We start from the raw sequence: 25,690 nt of genomic DNA, 5'->3' as shown, positions 1-25,690 counted from the left end.
TTTTATTATTTTAATTAATAAAATATTTTGAGTCCGAATTCGAGCATAAATAATCGAACTCTTGTCGAGTATACGAATCGAGTTTATTTTTACATATTAATCGAACAAACTCGAATAGTTCGAATTCAATCACGAATCGAACTCGAACTTAAAAAATAAAATTCAATCGAGTTCGAATTGAATATCGAGTCGAGCTCGAACTCAAACTTCTCACTGTATCAACTCGACTCGACTCGATTACACTCCTAATCCTAACACAGCCCTAATCCTAACAAAAAGGGAAAAACAAGGAAAATGTGTTTTTTTTTTTTTTAGTGAAATAGGATTACTTTCTGCCTTTTGTTAGGGTTTTAATATCTCCATCAACCCCCCACCCCCCCCCCCCCCCAAAATTCCATGATCCTTGGTGCATGTGCATGGCATGTGAGTATTTCTATTTATCAGAACGAAAACCCTCTTTTATCCTCTTACTGTGAAAAATCGGGCTACCGTTGCTTCTCGTCTTGGGTTGGGTCATGATCTATGCCCAAAAGTACCAACCCGCTTCGGATTAAATTGTTCAAATAACTATAAAATAGCAGCAACGGCAGGAATCCGAATCGGCATACTGGTTTCTGAGCTTTAGGACAGCGCAGATTTTCATCTTGACTTCCCGTCCGGCCAAGATCAACGATGGTAACTAACTTGCCTTTCCTTATTTTGGTCGTGCATTATAATTACTTGGTGAATTAATTATAATCGTATTTCGTCCTCATTTTCTTATGCTAAGCATGAATCTGCATTTCCTGCTTCTTGGCGCTGTTCAGATTCATGATTCGTACTATCGTGAATGATTTTGTAATCTTAAAATTCACCTTCATTTCCCTAGTTGATTGGATCTAAGCCCGGCGCCTTCCCGTCTCTGTTTCGATCTACGACTTGGTTAACTGTTTGTTTTTTGGTCGGTTGTTTATCTATTTCTATAGTTCTCTGTAATTGCTTCCTTTTGATAATTCTTCTGATTTGTCATTAGATCCACCATATTTCTTTATTTCAGCTTATTTATTTTAAATTTTCTGTTTTCTAATCATATCCGATCATACTTGAACATTAGTTTAATGGTTACTTTGGAATGTTCAAGCTTGACTACTTAGTTGTTAGTTTTAGTGATTTCTATGAAAAATTTTCTGTTTGCAATTGTTATAATGATTTCCGTGATGCATTAACTTGTTATGCACATTGAAGATATCAATATGCTCTTCTTTTTCTAGTAATAATGGAGATAAAGTTATTGTTGATGTAAAGGAAATCTGGTGATGCATACATTGATTATCAAACAAATTGGCCATGAAGACACAGGCTAAGAGGATGACCAAAGCTGCATGCCACCTGTTCTAATTCTGTCTAGGAACTAGAAATTCATATAGGTTACCATAGGTGCGGGAGTTTAGGGCTTCTTGAATATTCACTAGGACTAGAGAGCTTTTATGTTAATGTTGCAAAAGTTACACGTTATATAGGGTGACTGTTGGTTCCTCTCATAGTGCTAGAAAAAAGTGAATGTGTATTCATTTTGGGATTTGATTATGACAGTTATATGTATATTCTTCTAGTATTAGTCCATTATGATTGTTTAATTTAACTTTAGAAACTTAAAATCAAGCTTCATTTTTCAGTTGTTATATTGCTTCTATTTGTAATCTATGAGCCTTTTGTGTTACAGATTCACTTTGTACTTCTAATTAGTCGTCAAGGTAAAGTTAGGTTGATAAAATGGTATTCTCCTTATTCTCAGAAGGAAAGAACGAAGGTATGAGTAGCACATTTGATCAACTTCATTGATTATTTATGCAAAGTTTGTATCTTAAGGATAAAGTCATAAGATTCTGGTGCATTTTTCTTTTTCAGCTCTTTGTCTTTAGTAGTTTGTTGATGCTTTTTTGAAGCTGTTATTGCCTACATGGTATTAATGCTTTGTGACAATGCATGTTGAGAAGGTTATCCGCGAGCTCAGTGGAGTGATTCTCACAAGAGGGCCCAAACTCTGTAATTTTGTGGAATGGAGAGGATTTAAAGTTGTTTATAAAAGGTAATGCTACAATATGCCAGTGAGACTTCTTTTACTATGAATCTATTTGACCATTTAAGATATTACTAACTAATTTGGGATAAATTATGCAGATATGCTAGTCTTTACTTCTGCATGTGCATTGACCAGGATGACAACGAATTAGAGATTCTAGAAATTATTCATCACTATGTTGAGATTCTTGACCGATACTTTGGCAGTGTGAGTGAACTTAAACTTGACTTTTTGTGGGAGTATTAATAGCACACTATATTTCATCTGATTGTGAATTAATTTATATCCAGGTCTGTGAATTGGACTTGATCTTCAACTTTCATAAGGTATGTTTATTATGCTTGTCATGTACCTGTGGTTAGGAGTAGAAAGATTTTTTTTTTACAGCAATTTACATACAACCCCTTGAGTTTATGTTAAAATTGTGATCTCATTTGTGTAATCTTTAGCACCTACCCTCCCACTCCTTTTTTCTTCTCATCATAACATACCCATCCGTATCATCCTTTCCTTCCATTTATATTTCTTTAAATCATAAACTTTAAACATTCCACTCCATACTTGCTCCCATATCAGAGTATCTCTTGATGTTCTCCATATCAAGTATCCTTAAGAAGCACCTAATTTGCATCTGTCTGAATCGAGTGTGAGTGGTTAAAGTGCATATTCTTCCAGTATGGCACCATGAATTTTTCTTCCACTTTTCTAATTAATCCCAAAAAAGAGCTGGTGGCATGTTAACCTTGTGGTTGAGGAATGGAATTATGTATTTGATATTTTTATTGGTTGGCTGCTTCTGTGGAGAATTGCAGAGTCAGACATCTCTGAGAAAAGGCTTCTTTTTTTTTAATTTCTTCATTTTCTTAATAAATGTTATACTTTTGGTTTTGTCATCTGATCATGATGTGTGAAAATTATTGGTATCCAAATAATTTCATCCATTTTAGAGGAAAATTTTGGTTTCTGACAACAGGAGGCACATGTGTAATTTTGATATAGACTTGAGGGTTTTGTTTATGTAGTTTACCCTATTTCTTATATATGATTTATCTTATGAACGGTCGATCCAAATATGCTCAGTAGGTAAATAGCATTCATGTTAAGGATTATAGATCTTGGATGTTAAAGTACGGTCTTTGCTTAACTCTTTGCTGCTGTTTAACATTGAAGGCCTACTATATATTGGATGAAATCTTGATTGCTGGTGAACTTCAAGAGTCCAGCAAGAAAACGGTTGCACGTTTAACAGCTGCACAGGTAGAATCTTTTTTCACTTTTAAAATGTCTTGGCTTATCATAACTTCCAATTTTCTGAGTGAATTGTTTTGTTGAGTTATAGGATTCACTAGTGGAGACTGCAAAAGAGCAAGCCGGTTCCATTAGCAATATAATTGCACAGGCCACGAAGTAGGTTATGAGGTGTGATTGCTGTTTGTCTTCACTGATTTTGGAATATCACTGATTTTGAGAACCATGAATTTAGATCTGAGAGATTCTGTAGATTGGGGTGATTTAAAAAAAAAAGAGCTAGAAGGGTGTTGAATGCAATTCACATCGACAAGATATCTTTTTCATTAATCAATATCTCATATAACACTTTTTATTTAGAACATGACCCAGGGGATGGAGTCAAACTCATGCCTGCAGATTTACTATAAATTGTTACACCATGGGGCTCCAAGTAACATCAAGACAGGGCATCAGCCCTTCACCTCAACAGCTTGAGTGAAGTGTTTTCTACCAACTTGGTTGTCCCTCTTTCAACCCAGCCAAAATAGTGTTTATATGCTAGTAAGGACCATTTAATTGCTCTTTAATAATCAACTAATATGCTGCCACCAAGCTAGCTTCATCTCGAGCAGCTCTCGTTTTGTTGATGCAGTGCAATGTCCCATTTCAAGAGTTTACCTGGAGTTTACCTGCTTAGTCAATGAACCATGAATATTCAGACTATATGTAATCTATGCTTCATCCTGTCTGTAAAATATTGCTAGCAAAATGAGGTATATCTACAATGAAAATTTGTTACCTTTAGAAAATATCCATGTCAATAGAACTAACGAGCACTCCATCATCTTCCCAATTTACGTCTTTGGTGTTAATGTCTTTCCCCGTTAATTTAAGAGGCACTTCTAATGGTGGTGGGCTCTGCAAAGTAAAACAGCAATCAGTATAACCTAACAGAAGTAGCAACGAAGTAGCTTCCAAGAATTAAAGACAAGAATATCTTCTGCCCGGCAGAACGATTGGAAATTGTATTACCATGCAGCGGATCAGAGGCCAATTGATGCTGCGGAAGAAAGGGTGTTGTTTGATTTCATTGGCACCAGTACTCGACCCAAAACGGCTGGCAGGGTCTCTGATCAACAATGCATTAATCAACTGCCTAGCTGCAAGACTAACCTGCATGACCAAGTATTTCAGTTCAGCAGCTGCAAGTAAAAATGACTACATGATGACACTAGCCGGTTCTTGTATATCAGCAGTTCACCTGATGCATCTAAAAATAATAAAAACCAATAGGGAATTTAAATACTTAAATTGCATGCAGTATTGTTCATGCTGGGCAGTTATGTTGGGTCATCTTCTGAAATAAAGCGTGGTTGATGGGTTAGAAATATACCGGAATGCCACTTGGGAAGGTTAGATCTTTGTGCAAGATGTTGGAGAATGTCTTCTGCCTGTTTTTACCCCTGAAAGGCGTACGGCCATACAGCATCTCATATAGCAAAATACCTATATTACACATATAAATCCATGTATGTCATGTTTTAAAGAATATTAACAAGGCTCGATATAGAATCAGTGAAGAAGGAATTGCACAGATAAATGCAATTGCAGATTAAGAAAAAAGTGAAGAATAATATGTCTTCACCATCTACTTACCAAAAGCCCACCAATCAATTGCACTACTGTGTCCTGAACCCGTAATAATTTCCTGAAAACAAGTATAAGCATCTAATCTTTGCATCTATAATGAATTGAGTTGAATATACGAACATTAAGCATGAATAGAGAGTCATTGTACCGGAGCAATGTATTCTTCAGTTCCAACAAATGAATTTGACTGTGTCTTCGGTTCTGCAACAAATGTTGGAGGTGGTTGACTCCTAGATCTCCTTCTCTTGTTAGGCAAGGGATGCTTTAAAACCTGTAAATCATTATAAACTTTAATCTCATGCAAAACTCTCATTAGTTATCAGACAAACCATCTAATCAAATATCAAGTAAAGACAACAAAATTCACATACTTGGGGTTTACAGGAAGTCATAAATGATAAATCAAAGTCGGTTAATACAACGTGCCCATCCTTCTGGAGTAGAATATTTTCTGGCTTCAGGTCTCGATATATTATTCCTGTCGTAAACCATAAAGAATGAAAGCATTGTGAGAAAAAAAGCAGAATATACCTTTCTTGCAACTTTTTTTCTGATTAGATCTCATAAATCATTCAAGCTTGCTGCACCATATTGCATTGAATATTGACAAATGTATCTGTTCTGAGTTTATCAGGATACCTAGACAATGAAGATATTCCAAACCAATGACAACCTCTGCTGCATAGAACCTGGAAAAGCAAAATAATAATGCAGTAGTAAGAACTGAACTCACAAGAAATGTCCAGATATCCTGATAATTCAAACATATCAGTAATTCAGTCATAAAATGAACAAAAAAATACACTTGGAAACTTCTAGGAGTCAAATCTGTTTTGCCAAAACATAGTTCAATGATTAAAAAAAAACCCTGACCCAGATCTCAGAATAATGAAAAGTGATAAAATTCTATAGCCATGTCATCCAAACGCATTCCACAATACTCATTTTTAAGTGCTAATTAAATCCCATAACCACAGGATTAGGTTTTTTAACAAGAAAGTATGTAATTTCTGTTTATTGTAATTATTAGGCAAGCAATAGGTGTACCTTGCAGATTCTTCTTTGAAAAATTTCATAGGCTGCTTATCAAGCAGGGCAAATAACTCTCCACCAGGGCAAAAGTCTGTTATCAAACAAACATGTGTGGGAGTCTGAGGAGATAAGAAAACATTAGTACACTTCAATTTATTTATTAAATTAACTCAAAAGTTCCAAACTAGAAAGACATATTTGAATTTAATACTATCATGTATTTAGCATGGACCCCTATATACCCAGTTAAGCAACCAGAAAATCTGTAAAATTGTTGGAGGAACAAGGAATGGAAATGAAAAAACCTGAAAAGAAGAGTATAATGAGGGAAGGAAAGGGTGATCCAGAAATGAGATGATTTCCCTTTCAATGCATGCACGATGAACCTGTAAAGGGAACTAAGTCAGGCACCCACTCAAATGTGTACTTAAAATTTGGATCCGATCATTGGACACAAATGTTGTCTGTATTGAACAATATCCGTCACAAATGCAAATGCTTGTATGAACATTGAGATGCATGATGCATAATGTAAACAGAAGAGAAGCATAAGTTATTCAGAAAAGCATATAGCAATTCATAGGTCAAATAAAATCACATCAAATAGAAAATGCATTTTGAGCAGAACAATTTAGGCAATAAGCAGACCTTGTTCCGATTCAACATTACTGACTTCTCCATTGCCTTCATAGCAAATAATTCTCCTGTACCTTTCAGTTCCACCAGATGAACACTACAAGAAAAAGAACAATAATTTAGATATGGAAAAGGGGTAATAAACAACGGCATGGAAGCATCAGTTGGATTCTCAGCAATATCACGGAGTTCAAACTTGCACTTGACTGACAATGGTGGTTATATTGACAGAAATCCAATGCGTTGGAACAATGAAGTTTAACAAAAGCATAAGGGCAGTACCTGCCAGTATCACCACAGCCTAAGGGTTTTATGGGCCTAAAATGATGTAGACCAATTTTTTCACCTCCAGAAGTGATCTACAAAAACACCCAAAAGGATAAATTAGTAAAGGAGAGGGAGATCAATGAAAGGCATGCATTATCGGAGCCTACTTCAGTTTCGAAAACTTACCTTCTGAATTGCTAGCCAAGAAGAACTATCTCTTTTGTGAGGCCGTGGGAAAACAGGCTCAGAATGGAGTGCCCACAAATCTTCTGGTCTCTGGATATTTTGGCAAATACAAATCATATCAGCTAAGACCACAAGACTTCTAGAAATAGGCAACCATGATATACTTTTATTTCATAAAAATTAATAAATAAGTTTTTAGTATTTAATTTGTTCAGTTTATCAGCCAGGTACAGAGCTCTCAATGCAAATGAGAGAACAGATTTATTAGCTTTTACATCAATGATTAAGACATTCCTATTAATAATTCTAAGAGAAAGAAAGAATACCTTACCAAATTGGCATCAGGAAGTTCTCGAACAGCTTCATCGACATTTTCTGCTGTGGCTTTAACCTGATCAAAAAAAGATATCAAGACATCAAATGACCTGAAGTTAAAACATTGAAACTTTACTTGCATTTTTGGTCTGTATATAATTAGAAGAAGAGAATGATTACATACCAACTTAGCACTTTGTTGCTCTGTTTGCTCAGAGAGGCGGTTTCGTAGGGGTTCAACATGATCACTTCCATCAAGTTGAACACCAATGAAATATTGAAGCTCACCCTGAAAAAATGACAAACGAATTTATGAGAAGAGTTCAAAAGAGTATGTGCAGGATAATCACTTGAAATGTTAAACTGTTCCTGCATATGGTACTATAATCACCTTTTGGTCACGCATGGGTTGCAAGTGAAATAAATTCCAGAATTTCCTGCCTGCATGTCATAAAATTGTAACAATTCAGTCAAATAATGTTTCTGTCAGCATGCATGTTCCTTATTCTTTTTCTTTTCTTTCTGTTTTTTTTTTCTTACGAACCGCTTTTTGTGTAGTTGATTAACTGAACGGTGACTTCCCTCTGTTCTTTAATAGCATCTCTTATCTTTGAGACAGTTCCGTGATCAGTTTCTGGTCCTTGAAGAAACCTGTGAAAAAATGTTGGTTTTATATGATTCATCTGACAAACGGATGGAAAACACCATTGGAAAGTTTATTGAGGTAGTTAGATATTGAAATTAAAGTAGTACAAATTACATACCTACAGTTCCTTCCCAAGATTTCCTCACGTGTATATTCCGTCAATTCAAGAAAGCTATCAGATGCAAATATCTGCATACATTCGAAAATTATACTGATTTTTCAGATACAATCCATGCTAGAAAGACCTGTGATCGCGAAATTCTTCCTAGATGAAAATAATACTGAAAATTCTTCCTTACAATGGGATTATCAGGGAGTCTAGGATCAGTGATCACAAAATTCTTTTCAATACGTTCCAATGTTGTTGCTAGATCCATCCCTTGGCGTATGTCCCTTTCTCTTTCAGCACGCTCTAAACTGTCAGTGCGTTCTATGTCTTTGGTCATTAACTCCTCTGGTTCAACAATTGGTTGTTTTTCTTGCTTGGCTGCAAAGCTGAAAGACCTGCCTTTAAACCTGGAGGAAGGTGTCATAATACTCATTTCGGAGTCACAATGGAGCTAATTGCTACCATAAGAAAAACAATTAGAGTGGCATAATGGTGATGGTGAAACTGCCTATTCCTTGGAAATGTACGCTTAGTATCAGTCTAATGAGAGCAAAAGATGAAAACTTAAACCAAAAAGACTCACCCCATTAAAGAAATGCGTGCTGATTTTCGAGTTTTCTTGCCAATTTCCTGCGTAGGAGTAGCAGTACTGAAGTCTGACTGTGGACTATATCTTCCAGGGGAACTAATGTTCTCAATTTCAGCAGATTTAGGCAGAACATAATCAAGGTTGAATTTTTCCGGCTCTTCAAGCTTGTTAGTGGCATCACTACTTATTGTCTGAATGTGAGATTGAGGATGTTTCAAAGTTTGGACAACCTCTGTGATGGAATCTAAAGCCTTAGATTTCTGACGATCTGTTCCAAAATGTAGGGTTATTACATATTAAAATTAAAGTCACACCATACAATACTCCAACAAATAAAATATAATTTACCATCATAACGAATTATGGACTGGGGCTGTCCATTAGGCCGCAATGCCTTTTCTTTGATACCTTCTGTGTATTTGCTGACCTCCACCTGCATTCTGCAGAAGCAGCATAAAATAGATACGCATGCATTTGGAAAGACAAAAAAATACAGCTTGAATATCCAAATGGAGATAATTATGAAGCAAAGAAAGAAAGGAAAACTAACCCAATGAATTTGATGGTTTTTCCTTTATCATCTTTGATGGGAGTGACTGTGAGAAGATTCCAGAAAGGAGTTCCATCCTTCTTGTAATTGAGAAGCCTGCCGCAATAGCTTTTTCCATTCTTAACAGCATCTCTAATCTTGGCAACCTCGTTCCTGTCTGTTTCCGGTCCTTGTAGGAAGCGGCTGCATAACACCCTCAACTCTCAGAATTTTATAAAACAGCAAAGCAAAAAAATATGGGAATGATAATGATTGCATTATCAATTTTAAGAGATTTATTGAAAATGAAAACCAAAATGTCTATCAGTTAATGTTGTACAGGACTTGAAATTATCAGTATTTCAATGTAATAAAATGATCTACAATCAATCATGCGTCAGTGACCCTGCCCTGGGAAAGGGTGTGTACAAGGTACAAAAGCCTAGTAAATAGCAGAATGAAGACGAAAATTGCTAATTCAAATAATGTTGTAGTATCGTTCTTCACTATCTTTTCCCTTTTTTAATTCACATGGGTTGGTTCTGAAAAAGTAAAGAGAAAATGTCAATATTCTGTCTTTAGGATTAAAACCATGTGATTTTCGACCCAAAAAAAAGTTAGAAAAGAATACCATGATTTGAGATAGATGTATAGGGGATAATTTCCTGTCTTATTAACTGAATTCAGACAAATGTATGACTGTATGCTGTCGTGTGTGACTGGAAATAGAAAAATTGCAATGATTTTGGGCAGCAGACTGACTGTAGTTTGTCTCTTAGGAATGGCTCCCAACTGCCTCTCTACATATTTAAAAGCATGAACTTACCAGTTTCTTCCAATGACCTCCTTTGATGAATAACCAGTCATGCTGAAAAATCCGCTGCTCGCATACATTATAGGGCAGTCTGGTTTGGACGCATCAGATACAACAAAAGTTTGCTGCAGGGTTGCCAAAGCATCCTTCAGCTCCTGTGACACCCTAGGAAAGACCCCTTGATCCGATCCATAACTTGATTCCTCTGAAGTCCTTACCGAGTCCACCGCAAATTTATCCAATGAGTTTTTGTTCTGGTCACCTTCTCCAGATGGAGTTATTGTTCTACCAATCACTTTGAAACTACTTTCTCCAACATCTGACTTCAGTGCAATACCCCATTCTGCAGTCCTTTGAGCTATGCTAGCCTCAGTTAAAATTCTACGAGAGGACTGCCCGTTTGAATCTTTACCTGCAACGCTAGCCTCATTCAAGTTTTTGATTGAGTCATCAAAGCTTATGATCTTAGAATTGTTGGCAGCCGCTCCTCCAAAAGCCATCCACTTGTCCACAGGCTCTTTCCTTGTTGCAGAAGTGACATTCATTGATGATCCTTCCTCTTCCACTTGGGGTTGTGTACTAAGTCTAGAACCCTCAATTGTATCACTAGATTGTCCAACATTTTGAGTATCAGCTGATTCCAAAACCTCAATTGATCTCTGATGTTCTCTACTGGTTGATTGCATATTTGCTGATGATGTTGAGGAACTAAAACTTGATGCAGATGAACCCTGCAGCCCCTCGGCCATTCTTTTCTCCATTTCCAACTTCTCCCTAGCGAATGCAGGAGAGGCTGCATATATTACCAAGTCAGATATGGTGTTTATGTCAAAGTAACTTTGTATCTAACATCTTTGGATTAATATAAATGCTCTCTTAACTAAAATTCAAAGCTGGAAAATTATTTCTTATGTGGCTGCTTATACAAATTCTAGCACATATGAAGAATTACACAGTTACCATGATTTCCACAGCTATCAATAGAAACTGTACAGGAAAATTGCAGCTGAAATCCTTTCAGGATCTTTTACTGTATGTGTAGAAAAGATAAACTATGATGCAGTTTTCTGCAATTCATAATCCTACCTACTCTAAACACTTAACAACAACTAAAATCAAACTCTGGAACTAGAAATAGACTTCTGGTAAGACATATTTCGCAGCTAAAAATTGATAGAAAGGAGAGTATGTAGTTGAATAATTGAAAAGACTTTGCACCGTTTTAAGTACCAACTAAAGTTCTAGTCTATGAAAGATGCAGATGAGGATAATCAAGGAAAGAAAACAAACGGTGGTAAGGACGTTGGCGACCGAAATTTAGAGAGCTAGCAATCTCCAATAGTTGCTCATCAAAATGAGTTCAAACTTGCAGAACTTCCATGACGAAAATAAACGCAGCTGAAGCTTCCAGGGTCCTGCTAAAAACTCATTACTTCAACACTTTCTTTTTCTATTCATCCAATCTAGCATGAGGAAACATATCTCTTAAGTTTCTGGTTATGGTTCTGGTTTCTGTTGCATTTGGTGTAAAGAAAAGAAAACAGGTTAACCGAAGGATAACGTTTTATAACATACCCACAATGGTCCCATAGCTTTCCTTTTTCCATCCTGGCCTTAGACTTTACATTAGTATTTTGTAAGTTTTGCCAAAGTCGTTGATTCCCAGTTATTTTATCCAAAATTCATTTCCGAAATTGTCAACATTTGCTCGGTGAAAAAAATTTTCCAGCACCAGGTTAAATCACAGAAGCAAGGAACACTATCAGATTTGTGAGGCTGAAATGATCCCAAATATTGCAATTTTTTTGATAAATTTGTTTGTCTTTAGGGAAAATATCGAGTGACGTGAAAAACAAACACATCGAAGATCAAGGACCACAGCATGGAGGAAACTGGTACGGTTTTGTTAGCATCCACGTTTTATACCCCATCATCATCAAATCAATTAAGCGCTTTGCGACATAACCTGTCACGAAGCCTAAACCAATCTTTTGTTCCTTCATAAATAAACATTTTGAGACCTGTTCAGGATCACAAAAATGCTGTCCTAACCATTTTGATTTTCTCCCACAAGGCCTTTCCTGCTAATTGACAAGGCATTCATGTCCATACGAGATTATGGGTCATGTCCCTGAAAACTGTTTGATTCATTGACGACTGCACTAATACTAATTCATTTAAATAAAATATGCGGGATTCAATGTTTCTAAATCAACTACCTAGCCTACATATCAACAATATTTTCTTTCTTTCTACAGGGATAATTGATGTTGGTGATTTTCATTTTTCCGGAGGAGCTCTTCCTTTATGTTGCTGCACATGTGGCAGAAGTTGCGGCCACACCGGCACTTAAGGTCAAATTGGCCTTTTGGGGCTATTCAGGGCCCCCTGCTGCTGCCTGGCTGTGGATCACCCACGTTACAATCCAAACATTTTCCTTCCTCTCGCTCTCACTGGTTCTACTCGTCTTCTTTTTTTTTTTTTGGCTTATTTGGACATTAGTAATAATGCCGGAGTCATATCTTTGATGGATGTATCAATTGACCGGAGAACATCAAACGCATTTGGAACTTCAACAGAGATTTCGTTTTTCAAATCGAAAAGTTGCAACGTCTGGCCATAAAAATAGTTCCAAGCAAATTAGTAAAATTTCAACTCAGTGAAATCAAGCTCCTGTTAACCACTCAATCAGCCCACAAAAATAAATCCCAAAATCAAATATAATTCAATCATAATCTTCTATCTTCGACAGATTCATAATTTTTTAAATATATTAAAAAATATTAAAAAAGAAAAATATAATACAAAATTTAATTCAAATAATTCATATAAATAACATTTTATAAATTTAAAATTAAATTTCAATACTTACAATTAATATTTTTATTCTTAAATTAAGGTCTCCTTTGTATATATAAAGAAAATCAATGGTAAGGAAATTCAGACGATAAGGGGAATTCTACAATCCACTCATTTAAAACATGTCCATACCTCAATTGTCCAGAAAAGCATGAGAAGGTCGGCCTTACGTATATTCAAACCTCGAGTGCTCTATTACTATAAGAACCATGACCATATCTTCTTTTTTTTTTTTTCAAATGATTTGCGCTACTCTTTTTAGTGTCAATTTTTCTAGATTGGTTTTAAATTTGATTGTAAATTTGTTATTATTGAAAAACTCTAAAGATATGGTGGGTTAGAGACCACTATTGGGATAGTGAACTGCCAAATGTATTAGTATCATCTTAGTAAGTTAAGAAAATGGCTGGACCAAAATGAGTTTGATAGAATGGTAGGCTCAATAACATAATTTCGTGCTACGAATTTGCTTGCTTTGCTTTTAATCAAGCCATCAACCAAAACGTGATTCTAGAAGACTTAAAGAACTTCGAAAAATTTGAACATATAATTTAATTTAACTGGATCATATTATAATTTAATTCAACTAAATCATATAATCTATTAAACGATGATATTCAATAATTTAAAATTCACATACCTTTTATATGTCCAAATGCTTCATTTAATAATAATAATAATTTAAAATTTCTCTTGATTTAATGATTAAAAAACTTAAAAAAAAACATGTACGCCTGAGTTTTAATCCTGCCGTCCCTCTTACCTTATACACATATTTGCACTTTTATAAAAAAAATAATAATAATAATAATAACAACCCAAAATTTGGGACAAACTCAGTGACCTAATAGTGACTTGAGGGCCGATCTATTGGAAGAGGGGAGTCTGAAAGGCTAATGTTTCCTACCTGAGCCAGGCTATGATCCAAAGGCCCAATTGACTAGCCCACTAAAGTTGTTCGGGCCAGAAAATGAAAATGCTAAGGTTGTTGTCTAGGACACCTGAAACAAAAGGAACGTAAATAAAAACTTTTATAAATATATTAATATATATATAATCTATAAGATTATATAAAAGTACAATGGTGAAAAACATTCGACAATATATTTTTTCAATTATTTTGAATTAATATTATACATCTTTTTTTTCTTTTAAATATTAATATAATTTATTTATAGATAAAAATTTTAATTGCATTGAATCATTATCATTTCAAATATTTTTTTATTTGAGTTATGTACATTGTAACACATCTTTTTGAAATTTTATATTTATATGAAATTTTTTTTAAGGATTCTATGAATGACATTTATCATTAACTGATTGGATATATTTATTAATTATTTTAATGATTTTTCATTGTTGAAAAAAAAATCGAAATTTTTAGACTTACGGTGACAGGATTTGAAATAACTGTTACAAAGTTGAGTTTTATGAATTTTTATCATTTAGACTTATATTGTTCAAAATATCTGGAAAAAAATGAATATTTAATTATAATATTAAAATATCCAGATTAGTTTTAAGCATTATTTAATTATTTGTTACATTACAATCCTCTTTTAATTGTGAACTCTTTCATCGTTTCGTATGAAATTAAAGTTAAGAATATAAATAATAAATTAATATTTATAAATTATTTGAATTTGATTAAAATAAAATTTAAATTCGATTAGATTATTATTTAATTAAATTTAATTTTAAATAATTCGATTCATTGATATAATTTAATTCGAATAATTTTATATATGATTCGAATAATTTATAAATTTAATTAAAATTTTATATTTAAATATATTTTTTATTATTTTAATTAATAAAATATTTTAAATTAAAATTTAAGTATAAATAATCAATTTTTTATTAAATATAAAAATTAAATTTAAATCTTAAAATTTAAATCAAACTCAAATTTAATATTGTATAGATTCTAACTCATAATTTCACCCCTAATTAAAACCACCGCTGCCGTTCTAAACTTAAAACCACCGCTGCCTTTGTAAAGCCTCTATACTTCTACGGATTGATTCGCTTATCATAAAAACCTTTTTTTTTTTGAATAAAACATTCAATTTTCAACAACTGCAACCGTTGTTTCGAAGCAGAGAAGGGGAAAAACCTTATCAGCTCTCTTCTATAGGTAACGCAACATTGTTTCGATTATGGGCTTTGTTAGAAATGTTTGATTTCTTTCGTTCGAAGTTATATCGTGAAAACCTGTCAATTATGTCTTTTTTTTGGCCTTTTAACTGTAATCGATTTCCCAGTTTTCTTTTCCTCCTAGATGTGCTTTTGTTTGTTCGAAACTATGAATGACTTCATTTGTGCCTTTGTTCAATCTGTAAATACTTGTTTTGCTCATCTAAAGCCATCGTAATAGTCGGCTTTATTCTGGTAAATATGTGAGTTTTATCTTCTTTAATTGTGATCACGAAGCAAACTTTGTTTCATTATTCTGTACTTCATTATCAATTTTGTAAATTAGTTTTTTTTAACCGGTAAATCTCATGAATCTTTGAGTTCTTATTATGTGATCTTCACATGTTTGTATGCTTGAAAAGAAAAATATTTTTTGAAAAATCTCAATAGAAGAAAATGAGCGTAATTCTTCTTCAATTCCTTGTTTTTGGGATGTTAATTTGATTACTTTTATAAGTAAATCTCATTAGGATTATTCATGAAAGCAGAGAAAAAAGGAAACTTGGATCCTAAGCTTATTAATTAATGGATGCTGGAGGGAATTCGCTACCTTCGGGAGCTGATGGGGTGAAGAGGAAGGTGTGCTATTTCTATGACCCAGAGGTGGGAAATTACTATTACGGGCAAGGTCACCCTATGAAGCCTCACAGAATTCGAATGACCCATGCCCTTCTGGCGCACTATGGGCTGCTTCAGCACATGCAAGTTTTCAAACCCTTCCCTGCCAGAGATAGGGATCTTTGTCGCTTCCATGCTGATGACTACGTGAACTTTCTGCGCACCATAACCCCTGAAGCGCAGCAAGATCATCTCAGGCAGCTCAAGCGCTTTAATGTTGGTGAAGATTGTCCTGTCTTTGATGGCCTTTACTCCTTCTGTCAAACATATGCAGGTGGTTCTGTTGGCGGGGCTATTAAATTAAATCATGGTCTCTGTGACATTGCCATTAATTGGGCTGGTGGCCTGCATCATGCAAAGAAGTGTGAGGCTTCGGGGTTTTGCTACGTCAATGATATTGTCCTTGCAATATTGGAACTTCTTAAGCAGCATCAGGTATGTCTTTGATACCTTAATTTCTTATTAGCTTCGGTCCAGATTTTGTTCTCTTGTTGTTCACTGATTTAGGATTATTTAACCGTCATGATGAGTGAAACCCAAAACTTTCATGTGTGCAAGTGCAAAGTCTAATTATTTTCTGCCTGTATCAATCTTACCCAATCCAATATGATATGTGATATGGCTTGTTTGCAATTTGTCTTACAATATTGTATTGAATGCAAATATGATGTATCATCGACAATTGACAACCGTTGAAGATGGTTGTTATATTAGACATGAAATAATAAACAGTTGTTATAGTAGGCATGAAATAATAAATATAAATGTTTGTTTATTTGAACTAAATGACTGGTTTAATTTTTTAATTCTACATTTCCTCCTAGGGTGTAAAAATTTATGGTTTTTTTTTTCACTAATAACAACTTTATGTTGTATAGTTTGTCACTGATAATACTTTTCCTTGCTCTTTCTTGCAGCGTGTTTTATATGTTGATATTGATATCCACCATGGAGATGGTGTGGAGGAGGCATTTTATACAACTGATAGGGTCATGACTGTTTCATTTCATAAATTTGGAGATTATTTTCCAGGTACAGGGGATATACGTGATATTGGATATTCTAAAGGGAAATACTATTCCCTTAATGTTCCTTTGGATGATGGAATTGATGATGAGAGTTACCATTACTTGTTTAAGCCAATTATTGGTAAAGTTATGGAAGTTTTTAAGCCTGGTGCCGTCATCCTTCAGTGTGGTGCTGACTCCCTATCCGGAGATAGGTTGGGATGTTTCAATCTTTCAATCAAGGGTCATGCAGAGTGTGTTAAATTTATGAGATCATTTAATGTTCCATTGTTGCTACTGGGTGGTGGTGGTTATACCATTCGCAATGTTGCTCGCTGTTGGTGCTATGAGGTAACCGACCTCTTACAGCTTCAAATGACTAATATATGCTGACTGGTTTAAGTGATTTGCTTGGTTATTTTTATCTAATGTTAATAAACGGTAAATTTGACTTTGAGGTCAACTTTTTGTCGCCCTTCCCCCTCTTTTTTCTTTTCTCTCTTCTGTGTTATTTAAGTTGGAAGATATCCAAATAATAGTGCTTAATTGTTGTTGTTCCACTTTAATCGCTATAAAAAAGCTCTACAGTTTTTGGATTTCATGATAAAGCAAGAGGTAGTAATTTCATTGGAAGATACAAAACAGTTAGTGTTAAATTTATGAATGCTATTGGTCCTTTCTACTTCTCAAGTCATGTACATACTAAGAACTTTTAGCATTTGGTGCGACTAAACACTCTTCTTCTCATTCCTTTCTTGGTAATGCCTCTGTGTTGTATATTTCATAAAATAACACTTAGGTTCGTTCTTTTTCTTCTTTGACCATAAAATAGTTGTGTTCTGAAATTTGGAAGAACTATTTGTAATTTGCTTGTGGTGGATTACTTTAGTAATGACAATGTCAATCTGAGCAGACAGGAGTTGCACTTGGAATGGAAGTTGATGACAAGATGCCTCAACATGAGTATTATGAGTATTTTGGTCCAGATTATACTCTTCATGTTGCCCCCAGTAATATGGAAAACAAGAATTCAGTCCAGTTACTCAAAGACATACGTAATAAGCTCCTTGATAATCTCTCCAAGCTTCAACATGCACCAAGTGTCCAATTTCAAGAAATACCACCTGACACTGAGGTTCCTGAGGTGTGTTCTGCAGCTACTTTTTTTTTTTTTCTTCGCTGAAATTTTGTCCTAGCTTCCTTTTGCATATGGTATCTACCTGCAGAAATTTATCACATTTTACACTCTGTTTTCAATCCTTTCCATAATTTGCATATGCTTTTATGTGTCCATGTCTGGCATTGCACATTTTACTGCTTAAATCTTTTTTGAAGGTTCTTTGATTGTTAAAAAAATAATAATCTAATAGGCAATTAAAAAAAATCTATTACGGATTTATCTTATCCATTAACTGAGTTGCTTTTTGATTCATAATATTCAGGCTGATGAAGATCAGGATGATGGAGATGAGAGATGGGACCAAGATTCAGACATGGAGGTTGACGACGGGTGGTATTTTTCTTTCTTTGTTTTTAAATTATGTTTTTGGGTTTTAAACCCCTAACTTTCTGATGTGTTCTATTTTCATCTTTGCCTTTCACCCATCATATTTATTCAGTAAGTCCATCCCAAGCAGAGTAAAGAGCGAAGCAGTTGAACTTGAGGCAAAAGATCCGGTATCCCTTATGCTATAAATGTCATATTTTGTGATTCTGAGATTTAAGGCATTTATCATGTGATTTTAAGTTTATTTTGGTGGACAATTTTTATTCTGGCTTATATTCTCTCAGGAGGTTCAAAAAGGAGCAGCTGAGAAAGCTAGAGGATTTGACAATGTGACAGATGAGACTGCAAGTACAAAGGTCAATTTTTGAAACACAAGCTCCAGGATGAAATAAACACACTTGCAATTGGATTTTATATAACGCTAACACATTGAGAAAATGATATCACTCTCTAAAAAGTTGTGTTGATGCTGGTTTTTGCAGTCTGTAGATGCCAGTCCTATGCCTATTGATGAACCAACTTTGAAAGTTGAGCAAGAAACATTGAACAAAGCATCCGATCAGATATACCCAAAGTCCTAATCAAAAGCCTCTCAATTAGATACTGGATGTAATTAGTGCATTAGCATTTTGTTAAACATTATAGGCTAGACTTGACATTCTGACTTGTGTATTTTGGATAATGTAAAATATCAATAATTTATATATTTATATTGTATTTTATATAAAACTTATGTGTTATAATTCATATATATAATAAAAATTTGAAATATATATTTTTATTTTTGTTAAACTCATAAAAAAAATTTTGTTAAAAAGTCTTGTTATAAGCTTTTGTGTTTATTTGATCAGTCTAAATTTGTACAAGTTGTGAAAACCTAAAATGATTTTGCTTTATATCTTAGATCCTTGCCATTGTATCAAGAGTCTAAAGTTTTAATCAGTCAAACTTCAAAGTTTGAACTCAGAGCTCATAACAGTTTTGAGATTACCAGTAGCAGTTTATGTGGCATTCTCATCTTGCCCTTCTACATTTTGTTCAAAAAATAAAGGCAAAAATGAACGATCATTGCAATACCATCAAATATGGATATACTGGTTTTGATTTGTTTTACTCCCTATTAATACAAAGATCATGTGATCCATCGAAACAGTAAAAACGAGAAGCGAAGATCATATGATACCAGAACCGTTTAAATTTTGTGCTAGAAGAAATGCTCTATAAAAGGATTATAGAGAAGAATGTCCCGTGCATTATAGCAATTGATAGTGCTGCTGCTGGAGACGGTAAAATGGCAGCAATGCTTGTCCCAAAATTGGATGTTTGGTAGGCTCTCGAATGGTACACATTGTACAGCCATGGAACATCATGTTGGAATCTCATCCCTGTTTGAACGATTCTCTTATCGTGTTTGTCTATGGTACTAGCTTGCAGAAAATTTTATCTTCAGGGCTGTTCAACTGTGAACTATTGAACAGTTGTCAAGATCCTAAGGTAGCTATGCAGGCTACTCTTTTTCCTGCTTGAGAAAGATATATAACAGAGCCCTTCCAGTTGTTCCATCCATGCGCAGCACAGAAATGGTCCTGTGGGGTGATTTATCTTCCCTGCTACTGATGAGGCTCATTAAGAAAAGAGGTTGATCCATCCATAGCCAGAATACCTTTGCCAGGGCTAAATTGAAATCATCGGTACAAAATCTGTCATGTCAATCGCTCTCTTGTCTTGTATCATGTGTGAGAGCAGGCCTCATTTTCATTTCATAACTGCCTTTAACGTGTCAAAATCAAGAGATACAAGGCATGAACACGGACAAAAACGAAAACCAGGTCAGCAGTACGTATTTTTAATTGAAAGTGGAAACATAAAGCCTCTGAATCAATTTTGACACTTTTAGCATACAAGACGAGTTCTGAAACGCCAACTTTAACAACACTGCTTTCCTTTGTTACGCATGGATTCTTTTTCCATCTAAATATAAAATTTAAAACTATCAATTCTCTGATACATGGACTCAGAGACCATGTTTATTCATGATCATTTCAGCAGACAGAATATCCATAGTAGGTGCAGCTGTCCATGGCACTTTACATTTTGCACCATCAGGTAAACATATTTTAGGTACCATTGATTACCCTTGAATTGTCGAAATTATCCTCGGCGGCCGCAGCATCATCTGCGGGGGCACCCACGAGGGTTTGCTTGTCATCGGAATAGGGTACGGCAGCTGGAGGAGCGGGGATGAATCTTGATTTTGATTGGGAAATGGTGATGGAAAAGGGGGAGAGGGAGAGGCGTTTGTTCATAAAAGGGAAAGGCGGGGCTTTGCAGAGTGGGACCGGCAATCGAAGTTCATAAGTAACTGAGAACCAACTACTAAGGTAACTGTTTTCTCTGGTTTCTGATGTTCTTCCGTCTCTGTATCTATTACAGCACGATAATTAATCATACTATAATTTATTTATTAAAAATTAAAGTTATACAAGTGCATGTTCGTTAAAATATTATTAGAAGCTCATATTTATAAAATAGTGAATTTTTATATAATTTTTATTATGATTAGATAATTATAAAATAAGTGGTCTTAAATGAATATTTCATTTTTTTTACAATAGTAAAATTAAATTACGTCGGTTTAATTTTTTTAATAATTTTGAGCTCTAAACGAATTCGACACAATTCATAGTTGACAGTAATTGAATTTTACAAGTTGATTCAAATTGACTTAGATGAGAGGATATTATCTATAATCATGAATTATAATTAATTAATTATAATTTAAAATTATATAAGATCTATTAAAATTTTATATAAAATTCAAAATTACAAGTGATGACCCATTATATAACATTTTTATTATAATTAAATAATTATAAAACTATAGTAAAAAATTATAAGAGAAAATGTACTAGTTAAATACACTTGATCTTTTAACTATCAAGTATCGGTTCAAGTTCCATTCATCCCGATAAACTTGATTTTTAAAAAGTATTAATAAAATATTTATATATTTTTTATATTAATTTTAAATATTAAGTACAAATTATTTCTAATTATTAATTAATACTATTTGAAAACAATTTATAGTTTCAACCTTAATTTGTACAGTAAATTAGTAATTATTTTACTTGTCTCATCACTTTTCTCACAGTTATTTATATTATATTATTTGACATAGAGCGTAATTATTGGATAAATTATAGATGAGTTTTAAATTGGATTAAATTAATAAGTTGTTATCACTTTGATATTAAATAAATAGCTGACAAAAAAAGTTTGGGCAACAAGTATTTTTCATCAGAAAGTATCTTATCCTGAAATGAATTCACTACAATGAAATATCAAGAACGTAATGAAAAAATTTTAGTAACACAATAAATTGAACATTTTGTACAGCCAATGCTTAAAACATTGAATCAATCAATATTTTTGGCAAAATATACAAATCTATCCTTGAGACCTGCCGCCAAGCTCAACATCCTTGAGTGGAGAAGACCCGTCCACTTGCTGCTTCAATAGTTTAACATCTTCTTCTGTAGCATCTTTCCGGAGTGGTATAACCTTGGAATCAGTTTGCTTGTCAGCCTCAACTGCCCAACTGTATACTACCATGCCAAGGACAGCAATGGCCATCCCAAGTATATTTTTCAGTGTTAGCTCTGAATCAAAGAGTAGCCATCCCAATATCAAAACACAAACTGTTTTCATGTGGCCTAGAACCTGGAAAGACACGGCAGAGAATCGTCCGATGCACAGATACTGGCTTATATTGCAGAATACCGCTAAGGAGCATGAAAGCAGTATGAAAAACTGCACATTTTTCCCAATCACACATTTCATAATCACATCAGTATTTTCCTCATAAGTCTTAATACCATAAAACATATATACGTGTGTGTGTGTGTGTGTGAAAATGGTTGCCTTGCTTTGAAGAGACAAGAAGTACTTACAAAAGCAGCTGAGGAGAACTTATAACTTGCCAGTAACTTGCCACTCAGGAAGTAATCTACAAACGGACCAAGCAACAAAAGAGATAGAGCTTGTATTGGAGCTGTTTGACTAAGCAATTCAAAAGAGCCTATTGAGTACTTCTTCTGTAAGGAGCCAATTGACTGTTCCCACAAATATGGTTAATCAACAGGAAGAACAGAATCAGAGATTGATTAGTGCGAAATTTAGCTGGAAAAAAATTTATATTCTAATGTTGTACCAGATAGGAGAAAGTGAAATAAGAGTTTTCTAAACGACAGAATGAATTACATCATACAAAAGATCCTCAAGAATCTAGATCACTAGGGCTGTGGCAGGACATAGACAAGTTGGAACAACAGTAGATGAGACATGATAACCATGTTTTAAATAACCAAACTAAAATGAAAAACAAGGTTTCAAAATATCTGCATTTATTAGATATAAACTACTATAATGGTTTGAAGGCATTGTGCCATTCTGCATTGTAATCATAAGGTGACTGAAGTGGAAAATGAGAAATGCTTTCAAGAAAAACAAAAATAAGTAGAATGAGAAATGCTTACAATTTGTTGTAAGGAGGTAGACAGGATAGCGACAATGGCACAAATAAATCCTTGTGCGTTAACTTTAACATCAGTAACTGTACAAACACCCACACCAACAACCACCACAACGACCGCAATCTTGACTTTGCTTGAGTATTGTTTGCCATGAAGGATCCACTCCATCACACAAACAACTGGAATCATACTTAGCTTTGAAATCTAAATCATAATGATGATGATGAAGATCAGCACTGGAAAATATAACGTAGATAGGAAAGAAACTTACTATTGATCTTTGCATTTACTAAAGGGCATTTACCTGATAAAATCCAACTGAATTCAACATGAGGCTCAAGTTCATCCCAGTGATTGAAGTATTGGCAACAATTGAGAACCAAAGAAGCTCCCATAAAGGAACATATTTTTTTGCTGTGTAACCAGTGGCATTTGACACCAAACCGATTAAGGCGGTCATACAAAAGTGGAACCCAGTTAACGTTGTTGCTGTAAAAGAAGGAAATGTTTTTAGAGAGAGAAAGAGAGAGCAAAGGACTTAAATCTTCTGCTTTCCAGTGTGACCAGTGGCTAACACTTAGCAACACCACTACAGATGAGATGAACAAACTATTATGAAATGTAAAAAGAAAAAAAAAAATGGTTCCTCCCTCAGATTTGATAAATTTGGATTAAATACATAGTAATTTCATTGTCAGAAATTAATTTGAACTTTCAGATTGAATACAAAGAGATCATTCAGATTATGGAAAATCAATAGTCTTATCTCAACCCATCATCCCACCAAACTTCAAAACTTTCAAAGTTAAGGTATCAAACTAAAGTAGATTACAAGCAGAAGCATGGACTAGGTTGTCCAAGAGTTACTGAAAAACATATTGCTTTAAACATGGGAGATTCCTATTACTAAAGAAAATGAAGCAATACTAGAGATTCCTATCTGTCATCAAAATGGTTCTCATGAAATGGTCTGGCCACATACAGAAGAAGGATAATACACGACTATATGGAAGGAGATGGAGCAGGTTTACAATAGTCAACCTCTAGTTCCCATAATTAGCAGCTAAGTATGGAAAGAGGATTGAAGTGCAAAGGGCGCCAAGCGATATTAAGGAATTTCTTTGGAGAGTATGTTCAAAATCAAATGCTATTCCACAAAGAGCAATCTATGGAAAAGGAAGTGTACAGATAATCCCACCTGTTTGGTTTGTCAGCAGGAAGAAGAAACAGTTGATCACATGCTCTTAACATGTGAGGGGACTAGGGGGGTGGGTTGTGGATGGAAGGCTGTCATGGTTTATAACTAGAAAAATAATAAAGGAGGTGGTTCCAGAGGTGTAGATTTGTTCAGCGGAAGGATCGTTGAAAGTTAATATTAACGTTGCATTCAGCCAAACGACCACCCATCCCCTCTGGTTTTCGTTTGGAGCAGAGATGGACTCCCACATCCCCTAAATGGGAGGTTTTAGCGATCACCATGATTGATAGAGTAAGGTCTTGGAGGTCTATCTGTGGCAATGAAAAAGGGAAGATTTTGGCTCTGAATAGTGCTAATTGGCTGCTCTGTTTAACAGATAGGAAGTACTCCTATCTCCTGGAAAAAAATTAAAATAATATGCAATGCATTATTGACCCTGCCTTACAGGATAACATCTGCATTCAGAAAAATGGTCCAAGTTAAAGCAAAAAGATGATGAAAAAGGAAGAACCCATTTTTCTCGAAATTTCATTTAGGCATAAGAATCAACAAATCAAAATTTTGAGAAATTCAGTGAAAATAACGATATAACATTCATGGGATCTCCCAGAGATTAAAAAAAAAAGACAATGTTGGCATGCTGTGACAGGTGAGAAGAAGGGAGATTCCGGTCGAGAAAGCATAAGTTTCCAGATCCGAGATGAACAAAGGAAAAAAAAAAAAAGGGAAAGTTGTATAAGAAAGAGCAACTGACCAAAGACGAAGGCATAACCGGTGGGCGACATGAGCTGCTTGTTGGCCATGATAAGGCTAACAGAACTGATAACGTTCATAGCCCAAGCTCCCACATCCGATACGGCTGAGGACCGTTTCTTCTGTGACTCCATGTCTGAATTCAAATTGATGTTCGTGCTCGGTTGGATTCCAAGACAGATCTGAAACTCCACCGAGCACAATCCGGTTCTCCCCTACTGGCAATATAAGAAAAAAGATCCTCAATACGAAGAGTTAAATACTCTCTGGCATCATATATGATACCATTTTTTCAATTTAATACTTAAAAAAAAACTCATTAATATTAAAAATAAACTTTTAAAATCTTTTATAATCGAATAAAATACTTAAATTATTATTTAATTTATATAATATTTACAATATTATAAAGATTATTTATGACATTAATTTATTCAAAAATTAAGTATTTTGAATTAATTTAAAAAATTAGTAGTACTTTAGAAAAATGATGCGACTTACCCGACCGGTAATAAATGGTCATTTGTTAAGAAAATGTCATATTAATTAACACGTAATTATCATGTCATTTATAGTATAAAAATAAATATATATTTTTAATTTTGAAATTCAAAATAGTAATTGAGAATAGAAAATTAAAAAAAATTCTATGAAATTTCGAAGCTGTAAAATAGAAATAGAAAAAAAAAAGGATCAATAAGAAAGAAAAAAATAAGAAAAAAGAGAGAAGGAAGAGAAAAGGAGGGAGAGACCCATCTTCCTTAAGTTGGTCAAATAAGTGATTGGTCAAGCTTGCTTTCCTTTACCCCTCCCTACTGCCTCTTCTTTCTTTCCCTTATTCCTTTTTTTTTTTCAAACTTTTCAGATTTTCAAATCTTTTGAAATTTCTCTTTCTTTTTTTTTTTAAATTTCAAAAAAGAAAAAAATATATTTTTAATTTTTTTTTGCTTGA

At 34.3% G+C, this 25,690-nt stretch overlaps 4 protein-coding genes across 20 annotated transcripts; 2 read left to right on the top strand and 2 right to left on the bottom strand.

Moving 5' to 3' along the window:
- Positions 1–535: 535 nt before the first annotated feature.
- On the top strand, positions 536–3,804 carry LOC111282993 (AP-1 complex subunit sigma-2-like). Of its 3 annotated transcripts, XM_022871330.2 has the most exons (8): positions 536–675; positions 1,703–1,789; positions 1,977–2,068; positions 2,161–2,269; positions 2,353–2,388; positions 3,233–3,319; positions 3,402–3,481; positions 3,671–3,804. In XM_022871330.2, the coding sequence occupies exons 1-7, from the start codon at positions 673–675 to the stop codon at positions 3,471–3,473; spliced, it is 486 nt and encodes a 161-aa protein (XP_022727065.2). In that variant the 5' UTR covers positions 536–672; the 3' UTR covers positions 3,474–3,481; positions 3,671–3,804. The 3 variants fall into 3 exon arrangements, with proteins under 3 accessions (XP_022727065.2, XP_022727066.2, XP_089617160.1); XM_022871331.2 differs by having other exon boundaries at positions 3,402–3,672; XM_089761034.1 differs by lacking the exon at positions 1,703–1,789 and having other exon boundaries at positions 538–675; positions 3,402–3,672.
- LOC111282991 (phototropin-2-like) lies at positions 3,617–11,778 on the bottom strand. Of its 14 annotated transcripts, XM_089761029.1 has the most exons (25): positions 11,641–11,778; positions 11,356–11,528; positions 10,078–10,858; positions 9,273–9,455; positions 9,071–9,162; positions 8,717–8,990; positions 8,324–8,540; positions 8,143–8,213; positions 7,923–8,029; positions 7,770–7,819; positions 7,563–7,667; positions 7,395–7,454; positions 7,064–7,153; positions 6,893–6,969; positions 6,623–6,707; positions 6,280–6,360; positions 5,990–6,093; positions 5,582–5,631; positions 5,314–5,420; positions 5,091–5,213; positions 4,949–5,000; positions 4,686–4,798; positions 4,325–4,465; positions 4,092–4,210; positions 3,617–3,981 (listed from the first exon to the last, which is right to left on the bottom strand). In XM_089761029.1, the coding sequence occupies exons 3-24, from the start codon at positions 10,824–10,826 to the stop codon at positions 4,094–4,096; spliced, it is 3,048 nt and encodes a 1,015-aa protein (XP_089617155.1). In that variant the 5' UTR covers positions 10,827–10,858; positions 11,356–11,528; positions 11,641–11,778; the 3' UTR covers positions 3,617–3,981; positions 4,092–4,093. The 14 variants fall into 14 exon arrangements, 13 of the variants coding, with proteins under 13 accessions (XP_089617155.1, XP_089617158.1, XP_022727060.2 ...); XR_016342264.1 differs by lacking the exon at positions 11,641–11,778 and having other exon boundaries at positions 4,949–4,981; positions 11,356–11,593; XM_089761032.1 differs by lacking the exon at positions 6,280–6,360 and having other exon boundaries at positions 11,641–11,775.
- Positions 11,779–14,923: 3,145 nt separating this feature from the next.
- LOC111282992 (histone deacetylase 19-like) lies at positions 14,924–18,984 on the top strand. The gene is made up of 8 exons (XM_022871329.2): positions 14,924–15,064; positions 15,612–16,176; positions 16,659–17,099; positions 17,662–17,892; positions 18,191–18,261; positions 18,368–18,425; positions 18,540–18,611; positions 18,738–18,984. The coding sequence occupies exons 2-8, from the start codon at positions 15,649–15,651 to the stop codon at positions 18,834–18,836; spliced, it is 1,500 nt and encodes a 499-aa protein (XP_022727064.2). The 5' UTR covers positions 14,924–15,064; positions 15,612–15,648; the 3' UTR covers positions 18,837–18,984.
- Positions 18,985–21,530: 2,546 nt separating this feature from the next.
- Positions 21,531–25,032, bottom strand: LOC111282099 (UDP-rhamnose/UDP-galactose transporter 2-like). 2 transcript variants are annotated; one of them, XM_022870047.2, is made up of 5 exons: positions 24,740–25,032; positions 23,092–23,276; positions 22,791–22,991; positions 22,206–22,367; positions 21,531–22,065 (listed from the first exon to the last, which is right to left on the bottom strand). In XM_022870047.2, the coding sequence occupies exons 1-5, from the start codon at positions 24,870–24,872 to the stop codon at positions 21,703–21,705; spliced, it is 1,044 nt and encodes a 347-aa protein (XP_022725782.2). In that variant the 5' UTR covers positions 24,873–25,032; the 3' UTR covers positions 21,531–21,702. The 2 variants fall into 2 exon arrangements, with proteins under 2 accessions (XP_022725782.2, XP_089617149.1); XM_089761023.1 differs by lacking the exon at positions 24,740–25,032 and adding an exon at positions 23,986–24,112.
- Positions 25,033–25,690: the final 658 nt, after the last annotated feature.

This window comes from Durio zibethinus, chromosome 5 (genome assembly GCF_047325235.1).
Source record: "Durio zibethinus cultivar Kanyao isolate XHJ-2024 chromosome 5, ASM4732523v1, whole genome shotgun sequence".
NCBI classification, from domain to species: domain Eukaryota; kingdom Viridiplantae; phylum Streptophyta; class Magnoliopsida; order Malvales; family Malvaceae; genus Durio; species Durio zibethinus.
The sequence above is the reverse complement of the archived record's forward strand: the minus strand, read 5'-3'. Positions and strand labels throughout refer to the sequence as shown.